The sequence below is a fragment of the Bombina bombina genome, chromosome 1 (genome assembly GCF_027579735.1).
Source record: "Bombina bombina isolate aBomBom1 chromosome 1, aBomBom1.pri, whole genome shotgun sequence".
Lineage (NCBI taxonomy): Eukaryota > Metazoa > Chordata > Amphibia > Anura > Bombinatoridae > Bombina > Bombina bombina.
The window spans coordinates 553,076,762-553,100,661 of NC_069499.1; the positions used below are offsets into that span (position 1 = coordinate 553,076,762).

Sequence of the window (23,900 nt, forward strand, 5' to 3'; positions counted from 1 at the left end):
CCGCCGCTCCCTGACATTGTTGCCACTATACTAAAGTTATTAACCCCTATTCCTCCGCACCCCAACATTGCCCACACTATAATAAATATATTAACCCCTATTCCACCATTCCCCGATATCGCCGCAACTAAATAAAGTTATTAACCCCTAAACCTCTGGCCTCCCACATCACTACCACTAAATAAACCTATTAACCCCTAAACCGCCAGACCCCCCATCGACAAAAACTAAATCAAACTATTGACCCTAAACCTAACAAACCCCCTAACTTTAAATTAAATTTACAAGATCCCTATCTTAAAATAAATAAAAACTTACCTGTGAAATAAAAAAAACTAAGTTTAAACTATAAATTAAACTAACATTACTATTAGACTAAAGTTAAAATAACTACAAATTGAATTAATTAAATTAAACATTAAAAAACCCTAACCCTACTAAAAACATTAAATCTACAGTTCAAAAAAATTAAAAATACTAAATTACAAAAAAATAAAAAAAATACTAAATTACAAAAAATAAAAAAATACTAAATTACAAAAATAACAGACAAAATTATTCAAAATAAAAACAATTAATCTAATCTAATAGCCCTATCAAAATAAAAAAGCCCCCCCAAAATAAAAAAAAACCTAGGCTACAATAAACTACCAATAGCCTTTAAAAGGGCCTTTTGTAGGGCATTGCCCTAAAGAAATCAGCTCTTTTCCCTGTAAAAAAATACAAAGACCCCCCAACAGTAAAACCCACCACCCAACCAACCCCCCAAAATTAAAACCTAACTCTAAAAAAAAACCTAAGCTACCCATTGCCCAGAAAAGGGCATTTATATGGGCATTGCCCTTAAAATGGCATTCAGCTCTTTTTCTTGCCCTTAAAAGGGCATTCAGCTCTTTTAAGATAGCCCAAACCCTAATCTAAAAAAAAAAAACACCCAAAAAAAACGTAAAAAAAGCCTAACACTAATCCCTCTTTAGGTAATTACAGTGGCTGAAGTCCGGCTTGAACAATCTTCATCCCAGCGGCTCCATCTTCATCCGAATCAGCCAATAGGAATGAGGATTTTAGCAGCCCTTATTCATATTGGCTGATTTAAATTTTTCAGCCAATAGGAATGCAATTGTACCCCCAGTATAAAAGGGATACCTTGCATTTGAATCCATGTGCCGCGATGGATGAAAATGGATCCGCCTGGATGAAGATGGAGCCGCTGGGATGAAGATAGTTCAAGCCGGACTTCAGCAACTTTGAGTACCTAAAGAGGGGTTAGATTTAGTTTTTTTTTAAGGTTGTACTGGGTGGGTTTTTTTTTTAGATTAGGGTTTGGGTTATCTTAAAAGAGCTGAATGCCCTTTTAAGGGCAAGAAAAAGAGCTGAATGCCTGTTTAAGTGCAATGCCCATACAAATGCCCTTCTCAGGGCAATGGGTAGCTTAGGTTTTTTTAGTTAGGTTTTTATTTTGTGGGTTTGGGGGGCTGGGAGTTTGTAATGTTAGGGGGTATTTTAGGGCAATGCCCTACAAAAGGCCCTTTTAAGGGCTATTGGTAGTTTATTATAGATTAGGGTTCTTTTATTTTGGGGTGTTTTTTTTAAAACGGGGTATTAGAATAGGAATCATTTTTATCATTTTGGATAATTTGTTATTTTGTTTAATGTTTTTTTTTCTTTTTGGGTGTGTTGGTTTTTTTTTAGAATAGCGATTTATTTTTTATTTTTAATGGGCAGCAAAATAGCTGAATGCCCTTTACAAATGCCCTTTTCAGGGCAATGGGTAGATTAGGTTTTACTTTACTTATTTTGTGGGTTTGTATACTGTTAGGGGCTGTTTGTTTTTCTTTTGTAGAAAAAGAGCCGATTTCTTTAGGACACTGCCCTACAAAACGCCCTTTTAAGGGCCCTTGGTAGTTTATTATAGACTAGTCCTAAAGCCCGTGTACATGGGCCATTTTTTGCAGTACAGCGGTCCCACCCCTTGCTCTCTCCCCCCCTCTAGTTTGCTCTCTCTCTTCCGCCTCTCTTTTGCTCTCTCCCCTCTCTTTTGCTCTCTCTCTCCCCCACTCTCTCTTTTTCGCTTTCTCTCCCCCCTCTCTTTTGCGCTCTCTCTCCCCCTATCTTTTGCTCTCTCTCTCTCCCTCTCTCTTTTGCTCTCTCTCCTCTCTCTCTCCCCTCTCTTTTGCTCTTTCTCCCCCCTCTCTTTTGCTCTTTATCTCCCTCTATTTTGCTCTCTCTCCCCCTCTCTTTTGCTCTCTCTCCCCCTCTCTTTGCTCTCTCTCTACCCCCTCTCTTTTGTTCTTTCTCCCCCTCTCTTTTGCTCTCTCTCCCCCTCTCTTTTGCACTCTCTCCCCCTCTCTTTTGCACTCTCCTCTCTTTTGCTTTCTCTCTCTCCCCCTCTCTTTTGCACTCTCTCTCGCCTTCTCTTTTGCCTGCTCACTCGCTCACCCTCTCTTTTGCTTGCTCTCTCTCTCTCCCCCTCTCTTTTGGTCTCTCTCCCCCCTCTCTTTTGCACTCTCTCCCCTCTCTTTTGCTCTCTCCCCCCTCTCTTTTGATCTCTCCCCCTCTCTTTTTTGCTCTCTCTCCCCCCTCACTTTTGCACTCTCTCTCCCCCTATCTTTTGCTCTCTCTCTCCCTCTCTCTTTTGCTCTCTCTCCTCTCTCTTCCCCCTCTCTTTTGATCTCTCCCCCCCTCTCTTTTGCTCTCTCTCCCCTCTCTTTTGCTCTCTCTCTCTTTCTCCCCCCTCTCTTTTGCTCTCTCTGCCGCCTCCTCTCTTTTGCTCTCTCTGTCTCCTCCTCTCTTTTACTCTCTCTCTCCCCCTCTTTTGCACTCTCTCTCCCCCTCTTTTGCACTCTCTACCCCCTCTCTCTTGCTCTCTCTCCCCCTCTCTTTTGGTCTCTCTCCCCCCTCTCTTTTGCTCTCTCTCTCTCCCCCTCTCTTTTGCACTCTCTCCCCTCTCTTTTGCTCTCTCTCTCTCCCCCCATCTTTTTTTCGCTTTCTCTCCCCCCTCTCTTTTGTGCTCTCTCTCCCCCTATCTTTTGCTCTCTCCCTCTCTCTTTTGCTCTCTCTCCTCTCTCTCCCCCCTCTCTTTTGATCTCTCTCCCCCCCTGTCTATTGCTCTCTCTCCCCCTCTCTTTTGCTCTCTCTCCCCCCTATCTTTTGCTTTTTCTCTCCCTCTCTTTTGCTCTCTCTCCCCCTCTCTTTTGCTCTCTCTCTCCTACTCTCGTTTGCGCTCTCTCTCCTCTCCTTTGCTCTCTATCTCTCCCCCTCTCTTTTGCACTCTCTCTCACCTTCTCTTTTGCCCACTCTCTTTCTCACCCTCTCTTTTGCTTGCTCTCTCTCCCCCTCTCTTTTGGTCTCTCCCCCCTCTCTTTTGATCTCTCTCCCCCCCCTGTCTTTTGCTCTCTCTCCCCCTCTCTTTTGCTCTCTCTCCCCCCTCTCTTTTGCTTTTTCTCTCCCTCTCTTTTGCTCTCTCTCCCCCTCTCTTTTGCTCTCTCTCCTACTCTCTTTTGCGCTCTCTCTCCTCTCCTTTGCTCTCTCTCTCTCCCCCCTCTCTTTTGCACTCTCTCTCACCTTCTCTTTTGCCCACTCTCTTTCTCACCCTCTCTTTTTCTTGCTCTCTCTCCCCTCTATCTTTTGCTCTCTCTCTCCCTCTCTCTTTTGCTCTCTTTCCTCTCTCCCCCCTCTCTTTTGATCTCTCTCCCCCCTCTCTTTTGCTCTCTCTCCCCTCTCTTTTGCTCTCTCTCTCTTTCTCCCCACTCTCTTTTGCACTCTCTCTCTCTCTGCCTCCTCCTCTCTTTTGCTCTCTCTGTCTCCTCCTCTCTTTTGCTCTCTCTCCCCCTCTTTTGCACTCTCTCTCCCCCTCTTTTGCACTCTCTCCCCCTCTCTTTTGCTCTCTCTCCTACTCTCTTTTGCGCTCTCTCTCCTCTCCTTTGCTCTCTCTCTCTCTCCCCCTCTCTTTTGCACTCTCTCTCACCTTCTCTTTTGCCCACTCTCTTTCTCACCCTCTCTTTTGCTTGCTCTCTCTCCCCCTCTCTTTTGGTCTCTCCCCCCTCTCTTTTGATCTCTCTCCCCCCCTGTCTTTGGCTCTCTCTCCCCCTCTCTTTTGCTCTCTCTCCCCCCCTCTCTTTTGCTTTTTCTCTCCCTCTCTTTTGCTCTCTCTCCCCCTCTCTTTTGCTCTCTCTCCTACTCTCTTTTGCGCTCTCTCTCCTCTCCTTTGCTCTCTCTCTCTCCCCCCTCTCTTTTGCACTCTCTCTCACCTTCTCTTTTGCCCACTCTCTTTCTCACCCTCTCTTTTGCTTGCTCTCTCTCCCCCCTATCTTTTGCTCTCTCTCTCTCCCTCTCTCTTTTGCTCTCTTTCCTCTCTCCCCCCTCTCTTTTGATCTCTCTCCCCCCCCCTCTCTTTTGCTCTCTCTCCCCTCTCTTTTGCTCTCTCTCTCTTTCTCCCCACTCTCTTTTGCCCTCTCTCTCTCTGCCTCCTCCTCTCTTTTGCTCTCTCTGTCTCCTCCTCTCTTTTGCTCTCTCTCCCCCTCTTTTGCACTCTCTCTCCCCCCTCTATTTTTCTCTCTCCCCCTCTCTTTTGCACTCTCTCCCCTCTCTTTTGCTCTCTCTCTCCCCCTCTCTTTTTCGCTCTCTCCCCCTCTCTTTTGCGCTCTCTCTCCCCCTATCTTTTGCTCTCTCTCTCTATTTTGCTCTCTCTTCCCCTCTCTATTGCTCTCTCTCCCCCTCTCTTTTGCTCTCTCTCATCCCCTCTCTTTTGTGCTCTCTCCCCCTCTCTTCTGCGCTCTCTCTCTCTCTCTCTCTCTCTCTCCCTCTCTTTTGCACTCTCCTGCCTTCTCTTTTGCCTGCTATCTCTCTCACCCTCTCTTTTGCTCTCTCTCCCCCCTCTCTTTTGCACTTTCTCTCACCCTCTCTTTTGCTTGCTCTCTCTCTCTCCCCCTCTCTTTTGGTCTCTCCCCCCTCCCTTTTGCACTCTCCCCTCTCTTTTGCTCTCTCTCCCCCCTCACTTTTGCTCTCTCTGCCTCCTCCTCTCTTTTGCTCTCTCTGTCTCCTCCTCTCTTTTGCTCTCTCTCTCCCGCTCTTTTGCACTCTCTCTCCCCCTCTTTTGCACTCTCTCTACCCCCCTCGCTTTTGCTCTCTCTCCCCTCTCTTTTGGTCTCTCTCCCCCCTCTCTTTTGCTCTCTCTCCCCCTCTCTTTTGTGCTCTCTCTCCCCCTATCTTTTGCTCTCTCTCTCTATTTTGCTCTCTCCCCCTCTCTTTTGCACTCTCTCCCCTTCTCTTTTGCGCTCACCTCTCTCCTCTCTTTTGCTCTCTCTCCCCCCTCTCTTTTGCACTTTCTCTCACCCTCTCTTTTGCTTGCTCTCTCTCTCTCCCCCTCTCTTTTGGTCTCTCCCCCCTCCCTTTTGCACTCTCCCCTCTCTTTTGCTCTCTCTCCCCCCTCACTTTTGCTCTCTCTGCCTCCTCCTCTCTTTTGCTCTCTCTGTCTCCTCCTCTCTTTTGCTCTCTCTCTCCCGCTCTTTTGCACTCTCTCTCCCCCTCTTTTGCACTCTCTCTACCCCCCTCGCTTTTGCTCTCTCTCCCCTCTCTTTTGGTCTCTCTCCCCCCTCTCTTTTGCTCTCTCTCCCCCTCTCTTTTGTGCTCTCTCCCCCTCTCTTCTGCGCTCTCTCTCTCTCTCTCTCTCTCTCTCTCTCTCTCCCTCTCTTTTGCACTCTCCTGCCTTCTCTTTTGCCTGCTATCTCTCTCACCCTCTCTTTTGCTTGCTCTCTCTCTCTCTCTCCCCCTCTCTTTTGGTCTCTTTCCCCCCTATCGTTTGCACTCTCTCCCCTCTCTCTTTTGCTCTCTTTCCTCTCTCCCCCCTCTCTTTTGATCTCTCTCCCCCCCTCTCTTTTGATCTCTCTCCCCTCTCTTTTGCTCTCTCTCTCTGCCTCCTCCTCTCTTTTGCTCTCGCTGTCTCCTCCTCTCTTTCGCTCTCTCTCCCCCTCTTTTGCACTCTCTCTCCCCCTCTCTTTTGCTCTCTCTCCCACTCTCTTTTGGTCTCTCTCCCCCCTCTATTTTTCTCTCTCCCCCTCTCTTTTGCACTCTCTCCCCTCTCTTTTGCTCTCTCTCTCCCCCCTCTCTTTTTCGCTCTCTCCCACTCTCTTTTGCGCTCTCTCTCCCCCTATCTTTTGCTCTCTCTCTCCCTCTCTCTTTTGCTCTATCTCCTTTCTCTCCCCCCTCTCTTTTGATCTCTCTCCCCCTCTCTTTTGCTCTTTCTCCCCCTGTATTTTGCTCTCTCTTCCCCTCTCTATTGCTCTCTCTCCCCCTCTCTTTTGCTCTCTCTCCCCCCTCTCTTTTGTTCTCTCTCTCCCTCTCTTTTGCTCTTTCTCCCCCTCAATTTTGCTCTCTCTCCCCCTCTCTTTTGCTCTCTCTCATCCCCTCTCTTTTGCGCTCTCTCCCCCTCTCTTTTGCACTCTCTCCCCTTCTCTTTTGCGCTCACCTCTCTCCTCTCTTTTGCTCTCTCTCCCCCTCTCTTTTGCACTCTCTCTCACCCTCTCTTTTGCTTGCTCTATCTCTCTCCCCCTCTCTTTTGGTCTCTCTCCCCCTCCCTTTTGCTCTCTCCCCTCTCTTTTGCTCTCTCTCCCCCCTCACTTTTGCTCTCTCTCTCTCCCCCCATCTTTTTTTCGCTTTCTCTCCCTCCTCTCTTTTGCTCTCTCTGTCTCCTCCTCTCTTTTGCTCTCTCTCTCCCCCTCTTTTGCACTCTCTCTCCCCCTCTTTTGCACTCTCTCTACCCCCCTCTCTTTTGCTCTCTCTCCCCTCTCTTTTGGTCTCTCTCCCCCCTCTCTTTTGCTCTCTCTCCCCCTCTCTTTTGTGCTCTCTCCCCCTCTCTTCTGCGCTCTCCCCTCTTTTGCTCTCTCTCTCTCCCCCTCTCTTTTGCACTCTCCTGCCTTCTCTTTTGCCTGCTATCTCTCTCACCCTCTCTTTTGCTTGCTCTCTCTCTCTCCCCCTCTCTTTTGGTCTCTTTCCCCCCTCTCGTTTGCACTCTCTCCCCTCTCTTTTGCTCTCTCTCCCCCTCTCTTTTTTCACTCTCTCCCCCTATTTTTGATCTCTCTCTCCCTCTCTCTTTTGCTCTCTCTCCCCCTCTCTTTTGATCTCCCTCCCCCTCTCTTTTTTCTCTCTCCCCTTTCTTTTGCTCTCTCTCTCTCTTTCTCCCCCTCTCTTTTGTTTTGCTCTCTCTGCCTCCTCCTCTCTTTTGCTCTCTCTGTCTCCTCCTCTCTTTTGCTCTCTCTCTCCCCCTCTTTTGCACTCTCTCTCCCCCTCTTTTTTTGCACTCTCTCCCCCCTCCCTTTTGCACTCTCCCCTCTATTTTGCTCTCTCTCCCCCCTCACTTTTGCTCTCTCTGCCTCCTCCTCTCTTTTGCTCTCTCTCCCCCTTTTTTGCACTCTCTCTCCCCCTCTTTTGCACTCTCTCTACCCCCCCCCTCTCTTTTGCTCTCTCTCCCCTCTCTTTTGGTCTCTCTCCCCCCTCTCTTTTGCTCTCTCTCCCACTCTCTTTTGTGCTCTCTCCCCCTCTCTTCTGCGCTCTCCCCACTTTTGCTCTCTCTCTCTCTCTCTCCCTCTCTTATGCACTCTCCTGCCTTCTCTTTTGCCTGCTATCTCTCTCACCCTCTCTTTTGCTTGCTCTCTCTCTCTCCCCCTCTCTTTTGGTCTCTCTCCCCCCTCTCATTTGCACTCTCTCCCCTCTCTTTTGCTCTCTCTCCCCCTCTCTTTTTTTCCGCTCTCTCCCCCTATTTTTGATCTCTCTCTCCCTCTCTCTTTTGCTCTCTCTCCCCCTCTCTTTTGATCTCCCTCCCCCTCTCTTTTTCTCTCTCTCCCCTCTCTTTTGCTCTCTCTCTCTCTCTCTCTCTCTCTTTCTCCCCCTCTCTTTTGTTTTGCTCTCTCTGCCTCCTCCTCTCTTTTGCTCTCTCTCTCCCCCTCTTTTGCACTCTCTCTCCCCCTCTTTTGCACTCTCTCTACCCCCTCTCTTTTGCTTTCTCTCCCCCTCTCTTTTGGTCTCTCTCCCCCCTCTCTTTTGCTCTCTCTCTCTCCCCCTCTCTTTTGCACTCTCTCCCCTCTCTTTTGCTGTCTCTCCCCCTCTCTTTTTCGCTATCTCTCACCCTTCTCTTTTGCTCTCTCTCTCCCTTTCTCTTTTGCTCTCACTCCTCTCTCTCCCCCTCTCTTTTGATCTCTCTCCCCTCTCTCTTTTGCTCTCTCTCCCCCTATCTTTTGCTCTCTCTCCCTCTCTCTTTTTCTCTCTCTCCTCTCTCTCCCCCATCTCTTTTGATCTCTCTCCCCCCTCTCTTTTGCTCTCTCTCCCCTCTCTTTTGCTCCCTCTCCCCCCTCTCTTTTGCTCTTTCTCCCCCTCTCTTTTGCTCTCTCTCCCCCTCTGTTTTGCTCTCTCTCCTACTCTCTTTTGTGCTCTCTCTCCTCTCTTTTGCTCTCTCTGTCTCTCCCCTCTCTTTTGCACTCTCTCTCACCTTCTCTTTTGCCCACTCTCTTTCTCACCCTCTCTTTTGCTTGCTCTCTCTCCCCCCTCTCTTTTGCTCTCTCTCCCCCTCTCTTTTGGTCTCTCTCCCCCTCTCTTTTTCACTCTCTCTCCCCCCACTCTTTTGCGCTCTCTCTCCCCCTATCTTTTGCTCTCTCTCTTTTGCTCTCTCTCCTCTCTCCCCCCTCTCTTTTGCTCTCTCTCCCCTCTCTTTTGCTCTCTCTCTCCCCCCTCTCTTTTTCACTCTCTCTCTCCCCCCTCTCTTTTGCGCTCTCTCTCCCCCTATCTTTTGCTCTCTCTCTTTTGCTCTCTCTCCTCTCTCCCCCCTCTCTTTTGATCTCTCTCCCCCCTCTCTTTTGCTCTCTCTCCCCTCTCTTTTGCTCTCTCTCTCTTTCTCCCTCCTCTCTTTTGTTCTCTCTCTGCCTCCTCCTCTCTTTTGCTCTCTCTGTCTCCTCCTCTATTTTGCACTCTCTCTCCCCCTCTTTTGCACTCTCTCTCCCCCTCTCTTTTGCTCTCTCTCCCACTCTCTTTTGGTCTCTCCCCCCCTCTATTTTTCTCTCTCCCCCTCTCTTTTGCACTCTCTCCCCTCTCTTTTGCTCTCTCTCCCCCCTCTCTTTTTCGCTCTCTCTCTCCCCCTATCTTTTGCTCTCTCTCTCTCCCTCTCTCTTTTGCTCTCTCTCCTCTCTCTCCCCCTCTCTTTTGATCTCTCTCCCCCCTCTCTTTTGCTCTCTCTCCCCTCTCCTTTGCTCTCTCTCTCTTTCTCCCCCCTCTCTTTTGCTCTCTCTGCTTTCTCTCTTTTACTCTCTCTGTCTCCTCCTCTCTTTTACTCTCTCTCTCCCCCTCTTTTGCACTCTCTCTCCCCATCTATTTTGCTCTCTCTCCCACTCCTCTTTTGGTCTCTCTCCCCCCTCTTTTTTGCTCTCTCTTCCCCTCTCTTTTGGTCTCTCTCCCTTCTCTTTTGCTCTCTGTCCCCCTCTCTTTTGCACTCTCTCCCCTCTCTTTTGCTCTCTCTCTCCCCCTCTCTTTTTTGCTCTCTCTCTCCTCCCTCTCTTTTGCGCTCTCTCTTCCCCTATCTTTTGCTCTCGCTCTCTCCCTCTCTCTTTTGCTCTCTCTCCTCTCTCCACCCTCTCTTTTGATCTCTCTCCCCCTCTCTTTTGCTCTTTCTCCCCTCTCTTTTGCTCTCTCTCTTTCTCCCCCCCTCTCTTTTGCTCTCTCTGCCTCCTCTCTTTTGCTCTCTCTGTCCCCCTCTTTTGCACTCTCTCTCCCCTCTCTTTTGCACTCTCTCTCCCCCTCTTTTGGTCTCTCTCCCCCTCTCTTTTGCTCTCTCCCTCCCTTGTATTTTGCTGTCTCTCACCCCTCTTATTTGCTCTCTCTCACCCTTCTCTTTTACTCTCTCTAACCCCTCTCTTTTGCTCTCTCTCACCCTTCTCTTTTGCTCTCTCACCCCTCTATTTTGCTCTCTTGCCCCTCTCTTTTGCTCTCACCCCCTCTTTTGCTGCTCTCTCTATCATGCAGACACTCAGAAAGCCACGGCAGCTCCCGCCCGGCCCCGCCCCGTCATGCTTAGACTCAGCCCATTCATGTCAAGCTCCGCCCCCTTCATGACACGGCTCCGCCCTTTCATGGCCAGTCGATCCCACCCCTCAAGGATTAGGTGCCAGCAGCCAGCCCAGGTAAGTTTGTTGAAGGCCAGGTGTGTTTGTCCTTGTGCAGTCTCTACTGCGCATGACAGCTTCGGAAAAACACACTTGGCCTTTTATATTATAGGATTAGGGTTTTTTATTTTGGGGTGTTTTTTTTTTTTAAACAGGGTATTAGAGTAGGAATCATTTTTATTGTTTTGGATAATTTCGTTTGTTATTTTTTGTAATGGTAGTTTTTTTTTGTTTGTCTTTTGTAATGTTAGGTTTTAGTGTAAGGCAGCTTAGATTTTATTTCACAGTAAAGTTTGTATTTACTTTAACTAGGTATTTAGTAAATAGTTAATAACTATTTACTAACTAATCTACCTTGCTAAAATAAATACATACTTACTTGTGAAATAAAAATAAAACCTAAGCTAGCTGCAATATAACTATTAGTTATATTGTAGCTAGCTTAGGTTTTATTTCACAGGTAAGTATGTATTTAGTTTTAAATAGGTATTATTTAGTTAATAATTGTTACTTTAATTTAGCTCTATTTTAATTATCTTAAAGTTAGGGGCTGTTAGGGTTAGGGTTACGGTTAGGGTTAGGTTTAGAGTTATGGTTAGGTTTAGGGGTTAATATAGTTTAATTTAGGTTGTTGCGATGTGGGGGCTGGCGGTTTAGGGGTTAATAGGTTTATTTAGTGGTAGTGATGTGGGAGGCCAGAGGTTTAGGGATTAATAACTTTATTTAGTGGCAGCGATGTCAGGGTGCGGCGGAATAGGGGTTAATATATTTATTATATTGTGGGCGATGTTGGGGTGCGGGGGAATAGGGGTTAATAACTTTAGTATAGTGGCGGCGATATCGGGAGCGGCAGATTAGGAGTTAATAGATTTATTTCTGTGGCGGCGATGTCGGGGTGGCAGATTAGGGGTTAATAACTTTATTTAGGTGTCTGCGATGTCGGGGGCAGCAGATTAGGGGTGTTTAGACGTGGGGTTTCTGTTAGGGTGTTGTAACTTTTTTCCCCATAAACATCAATTGGGTTGCGTTACCAGGACTGTCTTTAACACAGAGCAAACGGGGCAGCTGCCCAGGGCCCAGTCTCTGTTGAGGGGCCCAAGAGTCCTAAAAAAAAACAAAAACAGACTGCTGATGTGACATGGGGAACACACACATTCAGTCCTAATACTGTCACAGTCAAAAGTACTCTGCTTATATTTAAAAAAAAAACAAACTGTGCCAGACCGTGCCTGTGTCATGTGACATGCCAAGCTATTGACATGTGCTGTTTTAGATATGCACTGTGCAGCACTGAATGCAAAGCTCTAACTCGGCATCCAGCCATTTCCACTGCATCAGAAAAGGTCCTAATGGGGTTACTACTGTTACCAGGTAACTGCTCTGGTTGTGGGGATTGTTTATGGGTAGGGCTGACTGTAGGCGCATGCAGCTGGAGCGGCAGGCACGTGAGGATTTGAGCATCTGTGCAGCTGCATACACTGCTCTCTTCAGTCTTGAGACTGTGTGACTCATCTCACACTGTATCCATGCAGCCTTGGACAGACAGCATCCAGTCTACTGGTCCGCTTAGCCCTGCTCTTTCTGCTGTGGCCCTAAGATCAACTAACTGAAGTTTGTTAGGGGAACAGTGCTTTGTAGAAAGGTGTCAGTGGGAAGGATAAGTGAGTGCACACACGCCCCTCCCCGTGCAGCATTGTCTAGTGCAGGGTGAGAGGGAACTTGTTCCTAGCAAAGAAGCAACATGTGCGGCTGTGGCTGATGTATAGTGTCATGCTGATACTTCACACATTAATGTAAGGTTTATTTTTATAGTTTTTATTTTCTCTCTGTCTCAGATTTTACAGCTTCCCATAGTAGTTCTGCTGTTCCAGTCAGTAAACTTATATTTGTCTGCACCTCCATGCTTCCTCCTCAGTCTTTACCTTGCTTTGCTCCTGTTGGCTGCCCTAAATCTCTTTAACCAGCAAACCTCACACCAGAATCACATTCAAAAGAATATTAAATGAATCCACAGTGGAGGAATTTATATATTTATTTACTTATTAGCACTGCTTAGGTCCAGTTTCACATATTGCAATTTATTTCATTTTTTTTAAATGATTAGCCCAGCAGTGGATGATCCACCGCTGGGCTAATAATAAAAAAAATTAATGGGGGGGGGGGGGCAAGAACATTTTTGCCCAGGGTCCAGTCAATATTAAAGACGGCCTTGTGCGTTACAGAGCTTTTCATTCCGCGATTGCAGGTTTTTTTCTAACACTCTCTCCCCATTGATGTCTATGGGGAAAGCGTGCACGAGCACGTCAAAGCAGCGCTTGTATTTTGTGCGGTATGGAGCTCAACGCAACCATATCGTACGCAGAAGCCGGCTTTTCAAAAACTCGTAATGGCAGCGCTATGGAGGTGAAATAACACAACTTTTGTTGCATTCGTTTCGCACCTTCTATAGCGCAAAACTTGTAATCTAGGTGAACGTGTTTTCAATCTACTGTTCCAGAAACTATATGAAGTGTATTGATCCCTAACACACACAAATAAACATACAGAAGTGAGCAGAAAGACTTTCACTTGTTACCTGCACTGCAATCTCATGTGCTGTGCTTCCAATAGAGGCGTCTGTGGTACAGCTGTCAGATGTAACTGCTGTGCTGCTGTCACTGATGTGAATGAATGAAATTGGTATCCTTAATTCCCGACTCACAACCTACACAGAAAAACAGGGAAATATTGTTGCACAAAAGTTGGTAAACCCTGCAAACATAACACCAACAAGGACCGAGGTTTAAGTTTATGTTTAATTGTTAGTGGTAAATTATAATTATACACTACTGCTATTTGCTTTATCAGTATACACTCTACACCCACACCATATTTATCTATATGTCTGTCTGTCTATGTCTGTTTATATCTATCTATTTTTCTATATATGTTTTTATGTTTATCTATCTCATCAGACATATCATATATTCTGGGCTCCTCTCTACTGTACACTTCTGTTTTCTCTGGCCTAGATTTAGAGTTTGGCGGTAGCCGTGAAAACCAGCGTTAGAGGCTCCTAACGCTGGTTTTAAGCTACCGCCGGTATTTGGAGTCAGTCAGGAAAGGGTCTAACGCTCACTTTTCAGCTGCGACTTTTCCATACCGCAGATCCCCTTACGTCAATTGCGTATCCTATCTTTTCAATGGGATCTTTCTAACTCCGGTATTTAGAGTCGTGGCTGAATTCTAACGACAAAACTCCAGCCGCAGAAAAAAGTCAGTAGTTAAGGGCTTTCTGGGCTAACGCCGGTTTATAAAGCTCTTAACTACTGTGCTCTAAAGTACACTAACACCCATAAACTACCTATGTACCCCTAAACCGAGGTCCCCCCACATCGCCGCCACTCGATTACATTTTTTTAACCCCTAATCTGCCGACCGCCACCTACATTATACTTATGTACCCCTAATCTGCTGCCCCTAACACCGCCGACCCCTATATTATATTTATTAACCCCTAATCTGCCCCCCACAACGTCGCCTCCACCTGCCTACACTTATTAACCCCTAATCTGCCGAGCGGACCGCACCGCTATTATAATAAAGTTATTAACCCCTAATCCGCCTCACTAACCCTATAATAAATAGTATTACCCCCTAATCTGCCCTCCCTAACATCGCCGACACCTAACTTCAAACATTAACCCCTAATCTGCCGACTGGAGCTCACCGCTATTCTAATAAATGTATTAACCCCTAAAGCTAAGTCTAACCCTAACACTAACACCCCCCTAATTTAAATATAATTTAAATCTAACGAAATTAATTAACTCTTATTAAATAAATTATTCCTATTTAAAGCTAAATACTTACCTGTAAAATGAATCCTAATATAGCTACAATATAAATTATAATTATATTATAGCTATTTTAGGATTTATATTTATTTTACAGGTAACTTTGTATTTATTTTAACCAGGTACAATAGCTATTAAATAGTTAAGAACTATTTAATAGCTAAAATAGTTAAAATAATTACAAAATTACCTGTAAAATAAATCCTAACCTAAGTTACAATTAAACCTAACACTACACTATCAATAAATTTATTAAATACAATACCTACAATTATCTACAATTAAACCTAACACTACACTATCAATACATTAATTAAATACAATATCTACAAATAACTACAATGAAATAAACTAACTAAAGTACAAAAAATAAAAAAGAACTAAGTTACAAAAAATAAAAAAATATTTACAAACATTAGAAAAATATTACAACAATTTGAAACTAATTACACCTACTCTAAGCCCCCTAATAAAATAACAAAGCCCCCCAAAATAAAAAAATGCCCTACCCTATTCTAAATTACAAAAGTTCAAAGCTCTTTTACCTTACCAGCCCTGAACAGGGCCCTTTGCGGGGCATGCCCCAAGAAATTCAGCTCTTTTGCCTGTAAAAAAACACATACAATACCCTTCCCCCAACATTACAACCCACCACCCACATACCCCTAATCTAACCCAAACCCCCCTTAAATAACCCTAACACTATGTAACATATCTCAGCCTAATGTCACTATCCCTTTATGAAATCCTTCTCTAACTACTGCATTTGTGCAGTATTCACATTCAGCTTGCCTGCCTGCCTCATTAATCATTCATGCACCTGATTACCTCAGCCTCTTTTTAAGCCTTCTCAGGTCTATTGTGCCTTGCATTAACATTGAAGTGTGATCCTGAACAGAGGTCTGTGACTGTTTCCTGCATGAACTTACCAGCTATTCCAAGATACAGCATTTTCTAATTACCTATGCAAAATATCATCAAACCGCAAGTATCAAAAATATCTCCATTCTGTTTCCTGGACACCGCTACTTAACAATCTCTGAACTTTACTATAAATCAACTATGCATTTGCTTACCATCACTCTCTAATTACATCAGCATCTTACTCAGAACTTTATAACTATTTCTCTGCTACAAGTTGTCATTGCTGAAATATCCTGCTGCAAATATGTTAACATATTCTGAACTCTGCATCTATGTGTTCAATTAAAAGTCTTCCTGTGATTCTCCAATATATGTTCAAACAGTAATTGATGCCTTAAACTTAACTTTCACCTGTGCTGCTCTGCTAATTACTGACATACAGCTCTTTATAATAATATGTACTGTGAACCTGCAACAAACCAAGTTTGCATCTAAATGCACAAACAGTAATTAATGCCTAGACTTGCAGCTTGTCTAAGTACCTGTGCAGCTGTGCTTTAACTCTGACATACAGCTCTTCATAATATTATGTACTGTGAACCTGCAACAAACCTAGTTTGCATCTAAGTGTCATTCTTTTACCAGTTTACTCTGAAACCTGAACATTCCACATTGCTATATTTTTCTCTCATTGAATCCTGCAGCTACTTCTATTAACTAACTATAACTCACAGTGAAATCAGAATATATTGTATACAAATGTTGCACTCTCCATTTATTCTACAATAACTTCTAGCAACTATGAATCACAGAATATCATCTATCCACGTCCAGGATACTCTTCCCCGGGTCAGGGGTCGGTGTCTTCAAATCCCTACCACTGCCCCGAGGGTCTGTGTCCTGAGCGCATGTACACCGGATCATGACACACTAAGCCCCTGAAGATCTTCCTACCTTATCTTCACCTCACCAGGTATCACCGATCCGTCCTGGCTCCAAAATCTTCATCCAAGCCCAAGCGGGGGCTAGACATCCATCATCCGACGGCTGAAGAAGTCCAGAAGAGGGTCCAAAGTCTTCATCCTATCCGGGAAGAAGAGTAGATCCGGACCGGCAACCATCTTCTTCCAAGCGGCATCTTCTATCTTCATCCGATGAGGACCGGCTCCATCGTGAAGACCTCCAGTGCGGACCCATCTTCTTCCGACGACGTCCAACTGAAGAATGACGGTTCCTTTAAGGGACGTCATCCAAGATGGCGTCCCTCGAATTCCGATTCTATCAGCCAATCGGAATTAAGGTAGGAAAATTCTGATTGGCTGATGGAATCAGCCAATCAGAATCAAGTTCAATCTGATTGGCTGATCCGATCAGCCAATCAGATTGAGCTTGCATTCTATTGGCTGATCGGAACAGCCAATAGAATGCAAGCTCAATCTGATTGGCTGATTCCATCAGCCAATCAGAATTTTCCTACCTTATTTCCGATTGGCTGATAGAATCCTATCAGCCAATCGGAATTCGAGGGACGCCATCTTGCATTCTTCAGTTGGACGTCGTCGGAAGAAGATGGGCCCGCGCTGGAGGTCTTCACGATGGAGCCGGTCCTCATCGGATGAAGATAGAAGATGCCGCATGGAAGAAGATGGTTGCCGGTCTAGATCTACTCTTCTTCCCGGATAGGATGAAGACTTTGGACCCTCTTCTGGACTTCTTCAGCCATCAGATGATGGATGTCTAGCCCCGCTTGGGCTTGGATGAAGATTTTGGAGCCAGGACGGATCGGTGATACCTGGTGAGGTGAAGATAAGGTAGGAAGATCTTCAGGGGCTTAGTGTTAGGTTTATTTAAGGGGGGTTTGGGTTAGATTAGGGGTATGTGGGTGGTGGGTTGTAATGTTGGGGGGGGGGGGTATTGTATGTGTTTTTTTTACAGGCAAAAGAGCTGAATTTCTTGGGGCATGCCCCGCAAAGGGCCCTGTTCAGGGCTGGTAAGGTAAAAGAGCTTTGAACTTTTGTAATTTAGAATAGGGTAGGGCATTTTTTTATTTTGGGGGGCTTTGTTATTTTATTAGGGGGCTTAGAGTAGGTGTAATTAGTTTCAAATTGTTGTAATATTTTTCTAATGTTTGTAAATATTTTTTTATTTTTTGTAACTTAGTTCTTTTTTATTTTTTGTACTTTAGTTAGTTTATTTAATTGTATTTATTTGTAGATATTGTATTTAATTCATTTATTGATAGTGTAGTGTTAGGTTTAATTGTAGGTAATTGTAGGTATTTTATTTAATGTATTTATTGATAGTGTAGTGTTAGGTTTAATTGTAACTTAGGTTAGGATTTATTTTACAGGTAATTTTGTAATTATTTTAACTATTTTAGCTATTAAATAGTTCTTAACTATTTAATAGCTATTGTACCTGGTTAAAATAAATACAAAGTTACCTGTAAAATAAATATAAATCCTAAAATAGCTATAATATAATTATAATTTATATTGTAGCTATATTAGGATTTATTTTACAGGTAAGTATTTAGCTTTAAATAGGAATAATTTATTTAATAAGAGTTAATTAATTTCGTTAGATTTAAATTATATTTAATTTAGGGGGGTGTTAGTGTTAGGGTTAGACTTAGCTTTAGGGGTTAATACATTTATTAGAATAGCGGTGAGCTCCAGTCGGCAGATTAGGGGTTAATGTTTGAAGTTAGGTGTCGGCGATGTTAGGGAGGGCAGATTAGGGGTTAATACTATTTATTATAGGGTTAGTGAGGCGGATTAGGGGTTAATAACTTTATTATAATAGCGGTGCGGTCCGCTCGGCAGATTAGGGGTTAATAAGTGTAGGCAGGTGGAGGCGATGTTGTGGGGGGCAGATTAGGGGTTAATAAATATAATATAGGGGTCGGCGGTGTTAGGGGCAGCAGATTAGGGGTACATAGGGATAATGTAAGTAGCGGCGGTTTACGGAGCGGCAGATTAGGGGTTAATAATAATATGCAGGGGTCAGCGATAGCAGGGGCGGTAGATTAGGGGTTAATAAGTGTATGGTTAGGGGTGTTTAGACTCGGGGTACATGTTAGAGTGTTAGGAAGTGTTTCCCCATAGCAAACAATGGGGCTGCGTTAGGAGCTGAACGCGGCTTTTTTGCAGGTGTTAGGGTTTTTTTCAGCTCAAACAGCCCCATTGTTTTCTATGGGGGAATCGTGCACGAGCACGTTTTTTAAGCTGGCCGCGTCCGTAAGCAACTCTGGTATCGAGAGTTGAAGTTGCGTTAAATATGCTCTACGCTCCTTTTTTGGAGCCTAACGCAGCCATTCTGTGGACTCTCAATACCAGAGTTATTTTAAAGGTGCGGCCAGAAAAAAGCCAGCGTTAGCTACGCTGGTCGTTACCGACAAAACTCTAAATCTAGCCGTCTGTGTGGGTACATGAGACTCTTTTTCTCTGTCTTCACTGCTTTATCCATCACTACCTGGCTGTGCTAGTTTTTTTTTATCTGTCTATTTTCTTTTTGGCTTTCTCTGTCCATGGACAGAATTTTTCTAAGGAGCAAAAATAAAATGCCCCAAACAAAATAATACACGGGGCAACATTTGCAGAAGGAGAGTGTTGCTTTTTATTACACATGAGCTGTACATCATTTTAAAATGGTTGTTTATTGGTATCAAAAGAGTGACTGAAGTGGGTCTTCTGCTTAGATAAAAGGAGTAAAATTATAGGGGGTATTCATCCCTCCCTCCCCTCCTGGGAACCTATGTCTCTTTCTTTCCTCCTCTACTTTTTACATACCATATTTCTTTTGTTTTTTGTCTTAGTCAAATAAGTGTATTAATCTCCTATAATCTATATTTTGTCTGGATTTATTTCATTCTGTGTATTTGTGCATCCGTATTTTTTAGAAATGGTCACTGTTGGGTCTTTCCTCTTGCTTCATAAGAGTCTAGCAACAATATGATCAGTATAAAGGATTCACTGAAAGGCATTTTTACAAATGTGGTTAAGTTACCGTCTGGAAAGAAAATGTATTTAATTTTGTTTCAACACACTAATTTACAGAGCACACAGAACACTTTAAATGTGCGTTTTATTTATGTTAAAAAGTAAAAAATAAATATGTATCTACTTCCATGAGTCAGCAGTTACAGCGACAACTCTTGTGCAGGTCCCTATTGGCTTTACATGGATTATTAATAAAATATTTACCAAACCTCTCCCAACTTGAGTGCTTTCAATTTGAGATTCCCAATTTGACTGAGGTCCCCAAACTCACTTGATCAATTTTTGACACCCAACTCCTTAATCAGACCTCTTCAATCTAGTGATGAGTGCTTAGAGTCAAGTGTCTTGCTGACTCGTCCAAGGTCTCATGTATATGTAAATTTTCATACAACATGTCAGTTTTAAATGATTTTGTATGCAGATCTGTTGCAATGCAGTGAATTAGTTCTGATGCATATCTAAAATATAAATTTAGTCCCCACATATATTTTTTGTTCTTAGGACACTGAGTTTAATTTTGGACTCATCTGAGAAAATAATTTTTACAACTTCATACAGCAAGTCCATAAAAAAAACTAAAGTTAAAAATACCAGGAGTTTTGTCTGTGCAGTGCCTCTATTTATCAAAACTATATTCAGCACCGGAAATGCTGTTACTCTACTGAAAGTTTCTCTCACCTCATATGTGAAACTCTTTGGAGCAGATTTATCATATGTCGTGCGGACATGATTTGTTTTACAATGGTTCAATTTACACCGTTTCAGAATTACAACCTTTTTTTCCAGTCATGTGACTGCTATTGAAAAGTATTGAGAAGCAGTGCATTTTTTAAAAATAGCCAGTAGGTGGAGCTGTCCGCTTGTGTTGCAGAAAAGCCAAGCAAGCTGAAATTAATCAGTTTAACCAGACCTGAGCTATCAAGCAGATTTCAAAGGAACAAGATCTTCCTGTCTATAAATCAGACCAGATTGGAATGCATAGAAAGAACTGTTTGCAGAAAACTGCAAATGAAGTCTGTGTTGTGTGATAATTTTATTCGGTTTATAATGCTGTTTAGCAAATGTTTTTGTTCATTTAACTTAGTTTAATTATATATTCTGTGTTGTGTGATTATTTAATTAGGTTTATAATGCTGTTTAGCATTTACAGTCTTCATTTTAAAGCTTTAAAAATAATGTATTAGGTGTTACTTATGACAATTTTGAGAGGGGCCTGGAACCTAACTCCCTCACTTCCCATTGACTTACAATATAAACTGAGTTTCAATTTACAACGGTTTCGATTTACAACCATTCCTTATGGAACCTAACCCCGGCGTAAACTGAGTAAACTGAGGGCTACCTGTATACGCTGCTTGATAAATCTACCCCTTTATTTTTAGCTAAAATTGCCTTCTCTGACCACAGGCCTTTGTGCCTGAAAGGTGAATTTTGGTGGATGCTCCCTTTTAAATAGATTGTGCCATATTCTTTAGATTTTTTTAAATATTGAATTAATAAACTTTGCTCGGGCAATGTATTCAAAGAGGCATATTTAACAAATGTCTGTCTGACCTGATCCGACAGTGCGGATCAGGTCCGACAGATATCTCTGAATGTGGAGAGCAATACGCTCACAAGAGCTGCTGGTGCAACGCCGCCCCCTACAGACTCGCAGCCAATTGGCCACCAGCAGGGGGGTGTCAATCAATCCGATCATACTCCATCAGGTTGAATTCCGGCGATTCCTGCAGGTTCGCCAGAAACACGGGCCATCAAGCTCCATTCGGAGCTTGATAGATAGGCCCCATAATGTCTACTTTTTAGGAGTTACTTTTGCTGTATTGAAAGCTTCTTCTTGTACTGTATTGCCCATATAATGCTTTCTGATACACTCTGGGGTTTTCCAGAAAAATGTGTATTTAATATGATATCACAGGAGGACCATATTCAACTCATTTGTGAAGGCAAAATAACTGTGCCACAGTATTAAAAAAGGACATTAACAATATTTTACTGCATTTTAAAATATATTATTTTAAAAAAATACATGAAAATGGTAGATATTTTATTTTGAGCCCACTTTTTGCTTGAAAGTTTTTCTTATCATCAGAGACATAACTTAGGAACTACAGGGCCCAGGTGCAAGAATCTATTTAAATCCTTTTTCATTGCATATAATAATAAAATACCCAACCTCTTGAAATAAACTGCAGATACAATGTAAATAAGAACTAACATCCATTCTGAAGTTTTCTTTCATGCACGCTCAGTTGTTTTAAAAGAGTGAACATTTAAAATATTATTATTATTAAAATGGGGTCACCTGCATAATTTTCGTGTACGTTTCTTGTCCTATCTCACTTCCTCCAGGAGTGACCAGTACCCAGCCATCCTTATAAATATGAACAAGAGCAGAGGACTAGGATAAAAGAAAATGATACATCATTTATATTAATGCTGCTATGTAATAAATAAATTACAACTGACTCTACAAGGCTGCTCACCCCCCGAATCATTATAGCACTATCACCAATACATGCAACTTTCATGGCAACTCTTATTAGCATATCCAATCTTGAGAATTCTTGCTAAAGCTGCAGCATATATTCCTATAAAACAATAAAATGTATTGACGCACAAGCTTTCTGTAGGTAGTGGAAAGTGCAAAAGACAACAGTGCCTTCAGGATTTTCAACAAATGCAATGAAAACATTCTGAGAAGTATATTTTTATACCACAATCTTTTCTAGGGAATTTTCTATCCATTTAATGCCAGAGTGGAACCTAAATACCTTAAAGGGACAGTCTAGGCCAAAATAAACTTTCATGATTCAGATAGAGCATGTCATTTTAAATAATTTTCCAATTTACTTTTATCACCAATTTTGCTTTGTTCTCTTGGTATTCTTAGTTGAAAGCTTAACCTAGGAGGTTCATATGCTAATTTCTTAGACCTTGAAGGCCACCTCTTTTCAGAATGCATTTTAACAGTTTTTCACCACTAGAGGGTGTTAGTTCATGTTTTTCATATAAATAACACTGTGCTCATGCACGTGAAGTTATCTGGGAGCAAGCACTGATTGCCTAAACTGCAAGTCTGTCAAAAGAACTGAAATAAAGGGGCAGTTTGCAGAGGCTTAGATACAAGATAATCACAGAGGTTAAAAGTATATTAATATAACTGTGTTGGTTTTGCAAAACTGAGGAATGGGAAATAAAGGGATTATCTTTCTTTTAAAACAATAAAAATTCTGGTGTAGACTGTCCCTTTAAGTAAACCCATATCAGGAGAGAATTAATAAGGGGTGCAGTAAGTGCAATAGCAAAAGTCTGCTCACCTGATTTAGAAAGTCAGCAATAAACCCAACAGGGAACATCACTGGTACAATAGAAAGACCTTTCTTCTTCCAAGGACATTGCTTGTTACTTTCTGTGGCTGCGGCTCTTCTCTTATGGTAGGATGACCTCTCCATACACTCATTCCAACATTTTAATAAGTTTGCTGCATTAAACTCACTTTTGATGCAGGTCTGGCTTTTGGCTTTGTGCAAATTCATCTGTCGCACCTGTAGATTAAAAAGAGAACTTAGCCCAACCTGGAGGTTTCTTTCAATTCAATAGAATATAAAGGATTCCTTTAGCTGAAGCATAATATCATAACTGGATTAAACTGTTCTATTTTTTTTATTTTTTTTTGAAAATTAACCTTTTATTTTTCTACAGTCGCAGCCATTTTAAGTAATCACTTTATAAAAGCAGCTGGTGTTTTTTATGACTTTGATGGTTTTTTTTAATTTTATTATCTTTATTTGCATTTTAGAAAACAAATATAACAAGGTAGGTTCAAACAAGATAATTGTTTACGAGTTTGTCCATAAAGTTTGTTAGGAACTAACAAGGTACTTCTTTGGAGTTTGTGCTTATGTTTCAGATATTTGTCTGTAGTGCTGCATTTAGAGCAGTTATTTGGTCCCAGAAAGGCTTTAATTTACAACCCCACCATGGGCGCGATCCGATATATGGCATAGTTTTCGGCGCAAGCGAGGGAACCCGCGCCGCCCCTAATTTCACCTCGCACATAGGGGTAATACATATACTGCACCGTTAGATACTAAAGTGGCGTAAGTAGGACAAACTGGCGTTGTTCCGAAAAGTGTGCAAATACACATTTTACTAGGCGCAAGTAACTTACACCTGTATTTTGTCCACGTAAAGTCTCAATAAAGAGTAGTTTTATGCAAATTCGGCTAACACTCGGAAAAATCCCCCGCGACTCCATCTAAAAATGTGCCACGTAATTACGCTATTCAAAAGTCATATATAAACCCATGCGCAGCCGACATTTTCTTTAGTGTGTTTGGATAGTTCGTTGAGCTACAGCACACTACAGTGGAGTGGAGGATTAGTCAGAGTAGAGAGAGAGGCGCAAACAGAGGAGTTAGTTAGGTCGCATTGTTGGTTGGTAAAGCTTGTACACTTACAGATATTTTTACATATTGCACACATTTTGCATACATACATATACAAAATACATAACACTTTTTTTTTCTAACACCTCACACATTTTATTTAAATTTTACAGTGTGATAGGCTGAGTGTTTGGTTGTGATTGTGTGTGATTGAACTGGGAGTGAGTGTGAGTGTGTGTAGTGTGAGGATGGCAGGGAGAGGTAGGGCGGAGGGGAGGAGGGGAGAGGAGTGACAGGGAGAGGAGTATTGTAGAGGACAGGAGGAGCAGTGGGGTCCCCGTCAGGGAGTAAGTGGAGTGGGGAGAGGGAGAGCTAAAAGGGATGATGGGAGGGGAGATGCCAGAGAGCCCCAGAGACCAGGCACATCAAGGAGAGGGACAGAGGGTGCACATGGGGACAGAAGGGGGGAGGAGGGAGAGGATAGGGAGGAACCCACACCAGGGACATCACAGGGAGCAAGCCAGGTGTACACAGAGGATGAGAGGATGAGATGTCCTAACTTCTCATTCGATGAGAATGTTGCACTAGTCCAGGCCATCATGGACAACCACAGTGCCCTCTTTGGCCAGGAGAAGGGCAAAGGCATTGCCAGAAGGCGTAAAA

The 23,900-nt window shown here is 43.2% G+C and overlaps 1 protein-coding gene across 1 annotated transcript in view; it reads right to left on the reverse strand.

Annotated features, from left to right (window-relative positions):
- The window catches only part of LOC128645613 (aldehyde oxidase 2), a 243,993-nt gene that overhangs the window by 65,791 nt on the left and 154,302 nt on the right, over nucleotides 1–23,900 (reverse strand). Inside the window, exons 19-21 of the mRNA XM_053698720.1 lie at nucleotides 22,167–22,394; nucleotides 21,152–21,247; nucleotides 12,721–12,849 (exon numbers count right to left, since the gene is read on the reverse strand). Of these exons, the coding sequence (XP_053554695.1) occupies nucleotides 12,721–12,849; nucleotides 21,152–21,247; nucleotides 22,167–22,394 (453 nt within the window). The remainder of the gene's footprint in view (nucleotides 1–12,720; nucleotides 12,850–21,151; nucleotides 21,248–22,166; nucleotides 22,395–23,900) is intronic.